Source organism: Thermobia domestica, chromosome 2 (genome assembly GCF_964235325.1).
Source record: "Thermobia domestica chromosome 2, izTheDome1.hap1.1, whole genome shotgun sequence".
NCBI classification, from domain to species: Eukaryota; Metazoa; Arthropoda; class Insecta; order Zygentoma; family Lepismatidae; genus Thermobia; species Thermobia domestica.
The window spans coordinates 12,358,329-12,374,574 of NC_137455.1; the positions used below are offsets into that span (position 1 = coordinate 12,358,329).

Sequence of the window (16,246 nt, forward strand, 5' to 3'; positions counted from 1 at the left end):
TTTCTTGTCTTCTTTTTCGTCGGCAGCGCCTCTTGCGTTGAAAGAGTTAAGACGGGAACGGGAGTCTTTGCCTTTCACGCCAGTCGCAGCTGTTGTTCTGGATAATTACCTGATAAGTCAAAGTCTCCGGGAGTGGAAATTAATGAGTGGACCCCCTCACCGGGCGACATGTCACATACACGCAGCTCTTGGGAGGGGGAGGGAGGGAAAGACGAATCTACTTTCTCTCTCTCTCTCTCTCTCTCTCTCTCTCTTGTTTCACTCAAATCCTTGTGAAGTTTTCCTCCCTACCCCCCCTTTCGTCTTTCGGCGCTAGTTCTTTTTTTTTCTAAAAGAAAGAAGTATTTCAAGCGCGCTATTTCCTGTTTGAACGATACACGGAGTCCGTTACTTCATAAAAATCAAACAGCAAAAAGTGCTTTTTTTCTCAGCTACTACAATTAAAAGGAAGTGTTTATTTCTTCCAGTCGTTTTTAGCTTCTCAAGGTACGTCTGGAAAAAGAAAAATAAATTCAGTAATTTTGAAATGAAAGATAGTGATCAATGTTTTCTGATAAGGAAAAAGTGTCATTCATTAATGCAATAAATTTTATAAACAATACCTGCAAGGTAGTAGTAATGAATCTATTTTCTAGTACAATATTGTGTAAGTGCAAGTTCTTAACAAAGCATCACTTTACGGAGGGGCGTAAATAAGGGCCCCGTAGACCCCACATTACGGGGGAGCCTCAAGCCATCAGGGGGTCCCAAATCGTGAAGTTGGCCATAGAGAAGGGGCCTCACTCCACGCTGTCTGCGGGGAGACCCCCAAACCTTTAGTTACGTCACTGACTTTACGTGTATTATGGCTAAATGGAAGGAATCGTATGCTGAAGTTCTGACATCACATGCGTGCACGCGGCCAAGCGCGCTCCTTACGCTCCAATGCAAACCTAACTTTAGGTTGTAACAAAATCAGTCAGCAAGGTTGCGATCTAATTGTGTTGTTTACAAGTGACGCTAGACATGTCAATGTTTTTTATCTTTTTTTCCTTTTAGTTAAATGTCCCATGATTATGCTTCGGGGCTAAGGGGGACAGCTAGTGAAACAAATCGTAGAATGTCGCAAGTAGGAGAAAACGAGAGAACCCTGGTAAACGAAAGAGATCTTTCAGTTTAACATCCCATCACTATGTCCTTAAGAGTCTTCATCCCGGCGAAATTAAAATACCGCTAATTTCACAGTAATTATGTGATATCTTCAAATAGATAAAAGATAATTGAAATATGGAACAAGAGCGCCCTAGACAATATTATTTTGCGTGAGGTACCGTTATCACAAGTCACCTAGTGGCTTTCCGTATTCAGCTGTTTAGAAACGCGAAAATAAATGCCGATTTTCAAAATGGCTCGAAATCCAAAGCAGATAAGTGAGTCGTGATAACGGTTTCTCATGCAAAACATTATTGTCTAGGGCGCTCTTGTTCCACATTTCGATTATCTTTTATCTATTTGAAGATATCACATAATTACTGTAAAATTAGCGGTATTTTAATTTCGCCGGGATGAAGACTCTTAAAGCTAAAGGAGGCGATGATTAAGGCAAGTGAATAATGATGAAAGAAATGGTGGAATAAGAAAGTGGGAGGAAACGGAAGTATCCACCACAGACTTACTTGGCCAGAGGATCGAACTAGGGACCCACGCCCTAGAAGTAATCGCTCTACCACTGAGCTACCGTGGATCTCAACAACCCCGAGAAAAGTCTCACAAATATTCAGTATTCTTTGTATACTGTGTATATATTTATATCTATATATGTCTATTAGATCTATATATCTATTATATATAAACAGGTTACATGATTAATGTAGCATGAAAATTTGATCTTACACCTCATTTGTACTCTTTCTCTTATAAAAACAAACTAGTTCTATCATTTTATCTCTGAAAATATAGATGGAAACATTTCATAATTATTTATCGTCTTTTTGAGTACAGAGTAATACCGTTCGATACTACATAGACGGAGTGGCTAGTAGTATTGAACCCCTCCGAACAAAAATTTCTGGATGCGCGCCTGACAAGAAATAAACGTAACGTATTTCCAAAAAGCTATCAGCCACCACAGATCATATCAAAACTATAAACCAGGACGCATATTTGCGGATCCCAAACTTTTCAGATATCCTCTGATCTGATTGGTCGATACAGATACGATATCACAAGACATGATCTAGATATAGCACAAAGTAAAGGGCAAATGGTGTCGGTTCTGGTTGTCGAGTGGGCTAGCGCAACATGCTAGTGAAGAAATTGTTTTTGGCGTGGGTTCAAATCCTGCCTACGGACAGTTTTTTTTACTACTTTTAAAATTTTTTATAACACTTCTTTCGTTAAAATAAGATTAAAAATAATATTCAAAAAGTGATTTAACGATCATTTTTTTTAAAATTTTCATTAAACTTCTTTCATTAAAATAAGTTTGCCCTTGTACTATATAGATCCACAGCTAATGTAGTAGTAGTAGTAGTAGGAACGGATTAGAAGCCCCGCAGGGGTTGTTTGGGTTCTGTTCTCGATATCAAATTGGCAAGAATGCTGAAACGTTTGGGATCGGCAAAAATGCAACCAGGACCACCATATTCTTAATCAGACACTCCCTCTATTAAGTATAATTGTAATTAACATAGTGATCTACATTTACAATTCAAATTAGCCTTGAGAATAATCCATTAGCCACCTTGCTTTTTAACACAGCATTTTCTTCCATTTTTTTTAGTGATATTTATGACTAGTAAGCCTTGATAACTAAAAACAGTTTGTCCTATCACGCAGAATTCGAACGAGAATCAATAACACAACAATTAGTCTAAAACTATAACTTGTTTGGGTATTCATATACATTTTCCGTCGATAATAGTAACTCAATCTTTTGACGAGAGACGCTTACTACACTAAAGACATCAAACCAAGAATTGCCACAGCCAAAGAAGCATTCAACAAGAAAAGATCGCTCTTAACTAGCAGCCTTAATATTAAACTAAGGAAGAAGTTGGTCAAGTGCTATATATATATGGAGTATTGGACTGCATAATTCCATACTTGGACATTACGAAAGTTAGAGAAGGAATATTTAGAGAGCTTCGAAATGTGGTGTTAAAAGAAGATTAAAAAGATAAAATGGACGGAAGGACTAACAAACGATGTTTTAACGTGAGTAGGAGGGAAGGTGATAGTTTTAGCCTAGGGATGGGCACGAGCAAGTTTTCTTTGAAACTCGACTCGACTCGAAACAGATACTTTTGAACTCGACTCGAAAAATTTCCTCCAACTCGACTCGTATGCAGGTCGAGTTTCGAGTCTACTTGAGCCAAAACGAACCAATGGAGTCAAATCCTTTGTGTGGTTTGAATTATCTCTTCAAGTATCCTATTATTATTATTATTATTATTATTATTATTATTATTATTATTATTATTATTATTATTATTATTATTATTATTATTATTATTATTATTATACTGTGTATAACCATGGAAGGTAGGCGGTTTATATCTGACAAGCAAAATCTAGTTGACTGCCTATCTCGGTCGTCAAGAAGTCGTCAGGAGGCAAGGACATCGTTCAACAGGTTCTGGATTTGAGTTTCGGAGGAGCAAATATTAAGCTCGAGACAAAATTGTTAAAAGTTATAAGCCGCTGGCCAAACATGTTCAAACCTTTCGGACCGGGTTTAAGGTTGTCAGCGGTTCGAGCGGCTCGGCTCATTCACTAACAAGCCGAACCGAGAAATGAGCCGAGCTAACAGCTCACCCAACCGAGCAGGCTCGAGCCGATGACTTATCCCAACCGAACCGACTCGAGCTGATGGCTCATCCGAGTTGAACCGAACCGAGCTGATGGCTTACCCCAACTGAACTGGTTCGAGCCAATGGCTCATCCCACCTGAGCTGGCTCGAGCCATCGCTTCAATTGAGCCGAGTTGGTGCTCATTCCAACCGAGTCCGCTGGAGCTGTTCGCTCAGTTGAACAGAGTCTAGCTGGTTGATATCACTACCTTCTGCTGGGGTTCAAAAATTCGACCTTGCAGGTCTCAGCCTTGATGGTAATAACTAGAGTATATACTTATATTGGTGCTTATTACATTTGAAATTGTCTTGTTATAAAAATCTATTGATCGTTTCGTTATCGGAACGAGACAAGATGCGAGTAACACTAAAAATATTCCACATTATTGCTTACATATCTCATGGCTTTCACTTTCCAGTCTAATCAGGCCATGATTTCAAAACGAGTTAAAATGAGATGAACGAGCGAGCCATTTGTCAAACTCGACTCAACTCGAAACTCCACCTTAAAAACAGTAACTCGGTTCGGAACTCTACTCGAGAAAATTATCTTTGACTCAACTCGAAACTCGAGTTGAATTCGAGTTGAGTTGAGTTTTAGCTCTACTCGTGCCCATCCCTATTTTACCCAGCGTCCATCGTAGGAAGAGCAACTGGATTGGACACATTCTGCGAAGAAATTAAAATGAAATCTTTTAAGTTTTACGTCCCCCGTTTATGCCAGCGAGACTAAAGGAGACGGTAATGATGAGGAAAAAAGAAAATGGTGGAATGAAGAAAGTAGGAGGAAATAGAAGTACCCCGAGGAAAGCCACGCACATGGTGTTTGAGCACTGCAAAGTTCGCTTGGAGCGAGTTGTGATCGAACCAGGGACCCCATGTACCAGAGGTGAAAACTACCACTGAGCCACCGCGGCGCTTGCGTAGAAATTTTCTTCTTCATAATGCCATAAACAAAAAGGTGGAAGGAAATTGATTTTTTAGTTTAGCGTCCCTTTCAGCAGCGAGACTACATTAGACGTGGATCTACAGCTTAATGTGGAATCCGAACCATATGAGCTCCCGCTGGGAATCGAACCCTGGTCTAACATGCCAAAGGCATGTGTGCTAACTGCTTAGCCACGAGCAAACTCTGATAGGAAAGAGAGGAATAGGAAGAAGGCACAACTGATCGATGATTTGAAAAATAGAAGAAAATATTGGGAGTTAAGAGAGGAAGCTGTAGATCGAGAAACGTGGAAGAAACATTTCCAGACCTGAACCTAAGAAAGAAAAAAAAAATTCTCAGTAGTCCCAGAACCTGCCGACTACAAGAAATTTACTACTAATAATAATAGTATATATTGTTTGTTTTTTCCTAACGGAGACACCAAGAAATGATACACATACCACTTAGAATAATGTTTAAAACAACGCTTATTGGTTGTTTATTTTAGTAGCAATCGTAAGTTTCATGTTACACAATCCATGTAATTTTACAACGATGGAATGACAAGATGTAATCGCTAAAAGTACTATGTAATCGTTCCCTGAAAAATCTTACATTTTGCTCTTAAGATGTTTTATATTTGTATTTATGATGTTACAGCGCCTTGTAAACTAATATATGGAACCAGTTATAGATATACCACAATAGGAAATTGAGTATAACTGTATATGTAGCGTATGTGGTGGTATTTATAATGAAAGTTTGCATATCAAATGCTTTCACAGTGCATATCGCTGTTCATAAATACATGATTGATCAAAGGTTCGTTGTCTGTTGCACCTATCAGCAGAACTTCGGGGAAACTCGAAACCCCGCCCTCAGCAATTGAAGCGTTTTTGGGGATAGAAAGCAAGCGAGAGAGGTCCAACCGTTGTCCCTCTGATGCCACCACAAGCTGACACTCACTCTCTTCTGTCACCCCCTAACTCAGGCTGGGGGCAGGGGGTGGCTGGAATCGATTGTGTTTTGTTCAGCGATTGGGACCCGCCCCTGGAGGGTAAGCGCTGTCATCGGCCGGCACTGCGGTGCGGCTTCGGCGTCACAAGTGGGCAGATGGTCCCGACACCCGGTACAGGTGGATGTGGAAGAAGGGGAGGGGAACCAAAGGGAGGCAGGAAATATTGATGACCTCCGTTTGCGTTTCTATGTGTGTGTGTGTGTGTGTGTGTGCTCTTACAATTCTTGCTCTGATCATAATTTTTGCAACTTCAAAACTACAATTATTTATTTAGAAATCTTTCAGAAACAGATTCAAAACAATTTTAGAATGAAACAAAATGGTAACCACGTACGTAGAAGTAATGAAAGAACAAGAAGAACATATAAATAACAAAATACAAGTTTATACAACAATTTGCATGCATAACTTTTTTTTTTTACCTCTGTAACACAGGTTCCGTTTCAAAAAAAAAAAGCAATAAATTAAGTATTCTAACGTTTCGCAAGACAAACGAAAATCAAAATTCATACAAATAACTTATTCGCGACATGCAAAAATGAATGTAATCACGATATTTGTAGTATTTTTTAAAATTACTTTAGTATCATTTTAAGTTAGAACTGCTTCATCTGAATAATGGAGGACGGCAACGTAACTCAGTGGTAGAGTGCTTACTTCTAGTGCGTGGATCATGAGGCTTCTAAACGTGAGGAGGATGACTTGCCAATGCCAACCATGTAGCAGAAACTTTATGATAAAGATTATAACGGCAAAATAGTAAACTGGATAAAAGTTAGCATAATGAAATGAATCTAATAGAATGCTATAAGTGCATTACTCAATCAGAAATGAAATGAAATTAAATCTTTCAGTTTAACGTCCCACGTTTATGTCCTTTAAGCTAAACGAGACGATAATTAAGGAAAGTGAAAGGTGATGGAATATTTGGTGGAATGATGAAGTGGGAGGAAACGGGAATACTCCGAAAAAAACAAGCAGACGATGTTATCCACCACAAAATTACTTTCCCGGAGACCGAACCAGCGACCGCAAACACCAGACGTATCATTCAGACACCGTGCACCTCCTCCGCCACTGATAGCTAGAGGTCCGCGCAAATTCGGTATCCAAGAATGCATTCGCAGATATCTGCATCAATATAGCTTTCGAGGATGTATTTTTAGTTCCTGTGCGGATTGGCGATAAAACTGCGGATATCCTTACATAGGCAAAAATGTTCGTTATCTTCCTTCTAAACACTAATATATATTAACATCTCGTATCAAAATGTGATTATCCTTTTGGAAACCACAATTGTCAAAGCAAAATTGTGTTCGGTTGGATTTTTTTCTTTGTGTAATAAATATGAAATATTAGTATGATTTTAAGCTAATTTGATTGAGTTTCCGTATTCTTCTTTCTGAGAAGGACCTTGTACCACGATTTCACCTTTCTATTCTCAACAAAGATGCTCATATGTTGTGAGACAGAATGCGTCTTTAGGCATTCTGTCATTCTATTGGCAGATCACTTGCCGAGAGGCTTCCATGTTCCACGGTCTTCTCTGCGTACATGTGTTCTCTTTCTTTTCAGCAAACTAGGGAAAAGTAGAGTGGTGGTATCCCGTTGTCTTCCACTCCTCAGTATCCCAGCCATTAAAGCCACTCTGACCACACCTGGGACCAATCATTGTGATTCCTGCCAATTTGGCTACTGAAGAACTGCTGTCTTCTACCAGAACACTCCTCATCTGGCTACTCCATTGAAGATTTTCGACCAATTCAGTGTGGGTGACCCTTATGGTAGTGAACTACTGCCAACATAGATCTAAATCTCACTATAGCAGGCAATCTTATGAGTTGTGGCATTGAAAATACCAGAGATGAACTCTTAAACTAATTTTACAGATATTGTATTACAAACTCGACAATTTTCTTGTTAGAAATCTGCGTTGGATGAGTCCTTAAGTAAACACTGTTTACCTATTTCCTAATTTGTGTCTTCACGAATTTTAATTAATTTTATTTAGTGTAATTGACTTAAAATAAAAGAAAGATTGTATTTAATATGTAGCTTCGATTTTATTGATATTTTTATCACAAGGTTCACTAAACTATAAAGCAAGTACAAATTTACAATTGTAATGTAATGTAAGAAACAATTTTGGAATCATATTTATCCGAGAACAAGTTGTATATAATTGATACCTCATTATATCCAAGCAGACCTCTAATGATGGACATATGGTAAATGTAGAGGTAACATGTGGATTCTCGAATGTATCCTTGTTTATATGCAGACCTGCCATGTGTTATGGTTTGTATAGATTGCATACCCATCAGGATACAATGGTCAATACATTTGCTTTCTTGTTGAACATTAAAACACAATCAGTAAGGTTTGTTGAAAATATCCTTTTCTATATGCAGACCTGCCACGTGTCCTGGCTTGTATGGGTTGCATATCCATCAGGTCAATACATTTGCTTTCTTGAACATTAAAACATAATCAGAAGCCTTTTACAAAAATAACTAAGGGCTAAATTTTGACTCTTAACACTGAATACCATAATCATTAACAATTTTAATAAAAAGTAAACTTGTACCGAAATGTTTTGCAGATTTGTACACTCAAATGTTAATAATTTAAACTCTCTGGCAAGAAGCCTCGAAGGTCTTAAGCCACCCAACCGTCGATGTGAATTTGGGTAATTGCGTGGTCATAGTTAGCACACTGTGAGTTCTATTAACCGCCCAGCTAAATACCGTCTGGTTGCCTTCAGTAGCGTGTCATCAAAGTACTTGCCAGACACTAGGTTGCTGGTGTAACTGGTTGATGGATTCCTAGAGCAATGCCAATGGTTTCAAGTTGATCTGCGACGTTGCCATATAGTGAAATTGTGATTCCCTATAACGACTGAAGGAGGCGCTGAAGGACATGCCATTATATAGAATTTTCTCTTTATTTTGACCTGAAGAAGAGCGCTCAGTTCTCCGTGGGCACCTTATATATATAAAAGTTTGCAAGTAACGCTAATATGCATAGTTCAAAACAATTATGAGTCACGGATCGCATAAACACCCAGGCGAAAATGTTCATTCTTTCTTTATCTTTATTATAAATGCATGTATTGATGTATCCTCATATATATATAAATTCTGTTGCAAGTTAGTGTTCATTTTGTGACATAGAATCCGTATTACAGTCTGCAATTATTTTTATTTATTTATTTATTTATTTATTTATTTATTTATTTATTTATTTATTTTTATCTTTTAGGATCCCGAGAGAACACTAAAATGCCAGACAGTCCTGAGGGAGCCAAGTTAGTCCTAAACACTCCAAGCACAACCCAATCAACTACACCACCTGCCGCCAAGTCTACTTATGGCTCCGTCAATGGTGGAGGCTCGTTCTCGCCACAGAGCACAGTCAACGGAGGTACTCCTTCACCCCCTGTACATCACCACACCCCAACGCCACTGGACACCACGACACCCACATCCAGCAGTCGTCAGTTGGGCAAAATGAAGAGGTTCCTCACTACATTGGTTCAGTTTGGCAACGATATATCTCCAGACACCGGTGACAGAGTGAGGGCGCTCGTCTTTAGTCTTGTGGTGAGTATTGCAAGGTATTTTTATTATTTTGTTCTCCAAGGCATTTCAGAACAATAGACTAAATATGCTTTTATGAACAATTAATAAATTATTACTATAACAATTAAAAACAACGGTACATGTTTACTCTTCTGTTTTACTAGAATATCTTCTGGTGCTCCTATTCGCTTCCTTGGACAAAAACAATTTTAGTTAGACTTTCATATATTTTTGTTCGTAAAATTATATTTTCCACTTAAGGTGGATCATCACCTGGAAGTCAGTATATATTTTAGCTCATTACCTTAACTACTGCGCAATGAAACGTTACATATTATAAATATTGTACTGTAAGATAAAGTTATGTTTCAGCCACAACACAAGACACTGATTCATTTGATTGTGTCTTCTGATATCGAGAAAGGTAACAAATAATATAACATGTTTGATTCGTTTTACAATGAACACACAACATGGCACTTGCTAATAGATTTTAGTAGAAGTGCTCCGTTTTATGAAATGTTTATTTGTGTGTGTAAAGTATTTTAAAGTAACAATCTTCTCACGAAATAGACATATTGTTTGACCGTTTTTCGTGTTATGTTTCACATTTTATTTAAATATTAATTTACATTTAAGGAAATAGAGTTTGAGAAGAAAGTTGCGTAGAACGCCATAATACGTTGTTGTCAAATTTGTACGTTTACTGTGGTAGTCACAATAAGACAATTTCTGGATTCTAGCGTTCCACCTCAAGAAGCGTAACTTAGCTGTGAATTGCGAAAAGGTCGAAAACTAATTTCTCCAGTAAGTATGCAAGCAGAATTTCATGATTACTTCTTTTAACAAAAGAAACACTGACCAAAGCTTAAAACACACTTTATTTTAAATTATAATTCGTAACGGTTTCGGATATCTAACATATTTTTGTTCAGGATATGTTAGATATCCAAAACCGTTACGAATTATAATTTAAAATAAAGTGTGTTTTAAGCTTTGGTCAGTGTTTCTTTTGTTAAAATAATCAATCCAAAGCCATGGATAGGATTACTTTCTATATTATCTGGCATCAGTAAACAACAACTTTATCTGACAATGCCGCGCTATTCAAGCAGCGTTTAGCATAGCATCGAGAACACCTATTGATCCACCTTAAGAACAGAGAGTGATGTTTATTTTATTTTTAAACCTCTTCTATGTCCATGATGATGGAGGCTAAACTTGGACTTAAACAACATCGGGAGTGTCACTATTCATCTCAGCGACCCTGAAAAACTATGGGGTCGGCATTAATGTCAATTGTTTGCCATTATTTTTATATGTCACCCCTTACCGCATCCTAGGAATGTCTACAGGTGTCTAGGGTACGTCTGTGTACACGTTAAAAACTGTTTTATTTGAGGGGGTATAAAGTAGAAAATGAGTGTAGTTGGCGAAGGACAAAAGATTCTTCTAGTTCCAGTTTGAATATCACCTCCATCAACGGACTTGATTCCTCTAGTTCCGGTTTGAATTTCACATCAACCAACGAACTTGATTCCTAATTTTCCACCAAAATCCTGGTCAAAATTGATGGTGATCCATTAAATATAGTTTTTGAGATTTTTTTGTCTCCCGAACGAACGGATTGTGTACCCTAGTACATAAAGGAAAAATGTCATGAAATGAAATCTTTCAATTTAACGTCCCACGATTATGCCTTTTAGACTAAGGGAATCAGATGATAATGGAAGAATTGGTGGAATGAGGGTGTGGGAGGAAATGGGAGTACCCCGAGAATACCACTAATACGATGTTATCCATCACAAACTTACTTGGCCGAGAAACAAACCATGGACCCCATGCACCAGAGGTTCTAATATATAAAGGAGTTTTAGTAAATAACATTCTTAAAATGTATTATTATTATTATTATTATTATTATTATTATTATTATTATTATTATTATTATTATTATTATTATTATTATTATTATTATTATTATTATTATTATTATTATTATTATTTAAAATATCAGATTTTCTGAAGACATATATAAACTAAAGAATATAATCTAGGCCTTTGAAGATCCCCTTTGAGGAAATTGTGTACCCCAGTGCCAAGGGCGCCGATTTCTCTGTAAATTTGGGGAGGCCCATTCAGATACAGAAAGCATATATGAGGATTTTAAGACAAATTGCATTCAAATTATGCCAAATATTGTAAATTTACAAATACAATGAGAGGGCCCACATGAGCTTTGGGTAGGCCTGGGCCCCCTTGCCCTCTCCTGCAGGATCGGCGCCCTTGTCCAGTGCATACATCAACCAAACCTTTATAGTTTTATATGTTTCGATAGATTTTTAAACAATACGTATGTTCTATACAATAATACTAACTTGAAACAACAATAATCTAACAGATGTTCTATAGAAAATATGTAATCTGTTGCACCTAAGAAACATGCGTAAGGTATCAGCGACTGATAATGATAGTAGGTACCTATTTAGATTAGTATTTGAAGCTTTATACATAGTTCGCTGTAGTTTATTACCATCCATTGCATTGTATAAGTATTGTAATGCGTTTATTTATTGAAATCCGTGTACGTTCAATGTATGGTTACCATACTTTCAAGATGAAACCAAAAATGGCTAGAAAACTACCCAATGAAAAATTTGCGGGTTTAAAATATCGAGAAGTAAAAAAAAAAAAAAAAAAAAAAGTTTGCTTATCTCATCTAAGCACAAGGTGACTAAATTGACAACCCTGGTATCTACAAAATGTTAACTGAATGAAATAACCGTTTCCAAACGCTTCTTTATAGACCAGAAATTTGAGTGCCCTAGGTATTGTCAGCCCTTGTAATTCGATAAAACAAAGAAAATATTAACCCTTTATCGCATGAATTAATTTTGGTCGTGTTGAAATTATTTTTCCTTTTTCTTTCTTTATGCATTACGTAAATAAATGTAAATAATATCCAATAATATGATTTTTTATGCTTTTACTTGTGAGGTATCAAGTTACAGGATAGATATCATGGTTGTATTACACTATTAAAAACAGAGTTTAGTGACAATATCAGCAGAAACCACGTGGTATGGAAGATTGTGAAACATTTTTTTTTAATGTTAAGAGAACAAAAAAAGGTTTTGAGAAAAATTTACAAGTAACAAACGTGCACGTTTTATGCTTTCTATATGCTTTCTGACGCTCTCTGTCCGTCCTATGCGACTAGACGAAAACTGTGCGGTAGAAAGCTTTACTCCGTTGGTGCCACATGGCATCGGCTTGCGCTATTCGCTAATATACACATTTTAAGAATTCATTATTATTGTTATTTTATTGATTCCATGTGATGCCAATTGGCATCAAAATGCATTTTAGGGTTAAGAGTTTGGGTATTCACAACTGGCAAACCCATCGCAGGATATTGTAAGCCAAAAGTTTAAGAGCAAAAGGTAAATGGATTATGACCTGGGTTGCTTCACAAAATGAAATTTATCACTTTCCGAGTAGAAACAAGTTGTGGTGTTGGGGGGTAAGAGAGAAAGGATAATTTGCGTAGGATAGGAAACGTCTACACAACACTTACCTGGTACGATTGGTGACCCTCCAATATTGACCCTCTCAGGGCCCCCTAGAAGGAAAATCAAAAAATAAAGATAAAACAGCTAGTTGCACGAATTGCAAACTGATATATTGAGATTGAAGCTAGATATTTATATTCTATAAAAAGGATTACCATCTTTCTTCTGCATGCGTGTTTGCTTTATCTTTCACTGATATAATAGATTATTATTTTAAGGAAAAAGACACACAATGAGATTGTATTTGTAATCTTTAGGTCTTATTGAGTGTGATTGCTCTTTCCCTCCCCTTCGCTGTTCATGATAAGGTAGCATACTTAAAATCATGGCTTTTAAGATTTGTTCTTTCTGCAAAAAGGGGGGAGGTGGCAAATGGTGTCATTGCACGGGGCGGCAAATTGCCTAGGGCCGGTCCTGTTTGAAGGACCTCGGTCATTGAATTCCTGGATCAGGCAGTGTGAAGAGAGACAGTGCATATAGACTAATGTCAGATGAGGCGACCGTTAGAAATGCGGATAAAAGGAACAATCTGTTTATTGACTAAGAAATATATGGAAAAGAAAGAGCCAATACAATAAAGGAATTTTTTTTTTGTCTAAGAGAGTAAATGGATTGCAAATTGTACTGAAAGAAATGAAATTTTAAAATATAATTTTAACATTGATCTGATAATAATTTACTGTCCACAATATTAAATGAATAATGTTTATTGTTTTGAGAGTATTTTAGTCCAATCTGACACATGTACAAAACTTATCATATTATCATATTATTACCAATATACAAGAATTAAGAGTACTCAATCAAAGTATTTTGCAGATAATACTGTGTCTGGTTTAACTTATACATATTTCATATTCTTCATTCTCTTAATACTCCTCACTAAAATTTTCAAAAAGTTGGGATAAGCTTAGAGAATACTCTTAAGTCTTCACAAACATAAGCAAAGAAACACTATTTTTAGTGAAATATGCTACGAAGGAGGGAAAATTGAACTTTAAAAAATTATGAAATAGTGCGCGGGAAACATGAGGACACTATGCTCTGACTGGCTGTTGGGAGTCACGTGACCAGGTCATGTGGTATTTGAACCCCTAATGACATCATATTAGTACTGATCCCGTAACAGGCAAGTCGCTCTGATTGGCTGTTGGAAGTCACGTGATTCAGTCATTGATCCCTGATCATGTGGTATAACGTCATAGGAATAAAGGGTCGTACTCCTCTCCGAAGTTTAGAGGTTATTGACCCCCTATGACGTCATACTATGTCATCTTCGTTACGTGACACCCAATAACTAATCAGAGCGGTTTGCCTGAACGGAGGTCAGTACTACTTATGGTATGCACTTATAGTAATACAGTAGACTCCGAGTATCCGGTCTAATGTAATGGAAGGGCAGACCGGATAACAAAAAAGACGGATAGGCCAGAGTTCCATGAACTCATTTCTTTATGAACATTACACATACCCCAAGAACAATTTACGAATACAGTACTATACAGTTATAATCAAGAACAGCGGCATGCGTACTGTATGGAGGCCAGTTACACACTGACGAAACAATGAACAAGGAACAGAACGCTGCTCTTTTCCTGTCACAACTTGCATTTTGCACACGACACGTAGGAGGGTCGTAGCAGACGCCCGCTTCCAATGCCTTGGCAATGTTGTCAACGCAACGCCTTGCCTTCCTCATTTAATTACGATAAAAGAAAAGTAGGCCGGATACTCGGGAGTCTACTGTATATGTATTCACAGAACAGTTGAATCCCATCAACCCATTGTTATAATAACGTTTAGAAAAGCGAAAGAAATTTATTATTATTATTATTATTATTATTATTATTATTATTATTATTATTATTATTATTATTATTATTATTATTATTATTATTATTATTATTATTATTAACAGCAGCAGCAGCAATACACTGTCATGTATGATTACCACACATTATTATATTTTTTGAGTGTCAATTTACGAGAATTAAAAATCGAATTTATCAAAAAATTATATCCCATTCCTTAGGATTTAGGTGGAGAACTACTATCTTCGAATGTATTATTTCTTTATTGTTACATGTTTCATTGCAGAGATGGTCAGACCAAAAAGGATTGTTCAAAGCCCGACCAGAGACCGAAAATATACGAAAGAAATGACGAATCGAATTGTCTGCCGTCACTTCTGAGTCTGTCAACCGACCCTCACATATGGGACACAGACAGTCCTCAAAGAGAGCCAGTTCCTGCAAGATCGGTGACGAGCATAGCTCACTTAAAGAATTCTGCTTTCACGTTATCCTTAAGCGACACCAGTGGCACCGAGCTATCCTCCGGCAGTGAGCAGACGTATGGAAAGAAATACAGGCCAAGCGCAAGCACTGAAGCCTTGCACGGAAGCAATGAGTTGCTGGCGATAAGTCCGGCGCATACAGAGGATAGCGAAGTGGCTAGTTGGCAATGGAACCGAAGTAACGACACAGTAGTAACACCAAATCCACGAGCGTTTCTCACGGAAGTGGACGATTATGGCCGGCCAATCCATGACACGTCAAATATTTGTGATAAGAACTGTGTGAATCTCACAAGTGAATGCGACGACTACTTATATGGCGATCCAAAAGCATGCTGGAAATCGGATCGCCACGTACAAGGTGGCCGCTCGAAACCTTGCGTTTGTGGATGCGTACAACTAACACAACGCATAAAATCACAGATTCGTGTCGAAACACGGGAGCAATATAGTATGCATTTACGTGTGTTTGGAGAAGAAGTCCTCCAGCACCATGGACGCGTGTACAGTGTGTTTGATATCGCCCCAATCTGGAAAAAGGACTGCAGGATGTATTTATGGAAAAGCTCCAAAATGCGGCAGACAGATTATGAAAATGGTAAAGAAAGTTATAGTGATGATGAATTCTAGTGGTGTATAACGGAAGAGTCTTTGATTGGTTCAAAAGACCAAAATGGAGGGAGGGAAGGGAAAGCATATTAATGAATAAAAACAGGATTATAACTTTTTTTTTATATTAAACTGAAAATACTAATGTCAAACTCTGTCAAATTAGATTCCATTTATGAGTGACAATATATTGTGATGTATTTGTTCTGATAGCATTAAATGAGAATTCTTGACTCTCTTTTTTTAAAATTGAACTTTATTTTAAATGAAATTAGAACCAAAAGTAAAATTATTTAGATAATAACAAATTATTTAATCTAAAATACTTATTAGAAACTACTACTATAATTATTCCATTATAAGTTATTCTCCTTTATCGAATGAGAGAAAATTTCCTGACAATATAAAAGCT

General features: G+C 37.2%; 2 protein-coding genes across 5 annotated transcripts in view; both read left to right on the forward strand.

Annotated features, from left to right (window-relative positions):
* nvy (CBFA2/RUNX1 partner transcriptional co-repressor nervy) overlaps positions 1–16,246 on the forward strand; it is a 509,466-nt gene that overhangs the window by 400,065 nt on the left and 93,155 nt on the right. For all 3 annotated transcript variants that reach the window (XM_081738534.1, XM_081738536.1, XM_081738532.1), the window contains one exon: positions 9,038–9,378. In XM_081738534.1, coding sequence (XP_081594660.1) covers positions 9,038–9,378 — 341 coding nt within the window. The remainder of the gene's footprint in view (positions 1–9,037; positions 9,379–16,246) is intronic.
* LOC145679653 (uncharacterized) lies at positions 11,751–16,088 on the forward strand. Of its 2 annotated transcripts, none has more exons than XR_014130492.1 (2): positions 11,751–11,830; positions 15,027–15,163. XR_014130492.1 is itself a non-coding variant. In XM_081750230.1 (2 exons), the coding sequence occupies exons 1-2, from the start codon at positions 11,800–11,802 to the stop codon at positions 15,853–15,855; spliced, it is 864 nt and encodes a 287-aa protein (XP_081606356.1). In that variant the 5' UTR covers positions 11,774–11,799; the 3' UTR covers positions 15,856–16,088. The 2 variants fall into 2 exon arrangements, 1 of the variants encoding a protein (XP_081606356.1); XM_081750230.1 differs by having other exon boundaries at positions 11,774–11,834; positions 15,027–16,088.

What these genes read in the sequence shown, in the direction of transcription:
- LOC145679653 (XM_081750230.1), top strand. Translation starts at nt 11,800, where the DNA reads ATGCGTAAGGTATCAGCGACTGATAATGATAGTAG. An exon ending in GCGACTGATAATGATAGTAG is followed by an intron (nt 11,835 to 15,026) that starts GTACCTATTTAG and finishes GTTTCATTGCAG; the next exon opens with AGATGGTCAGACCAAAAAGG.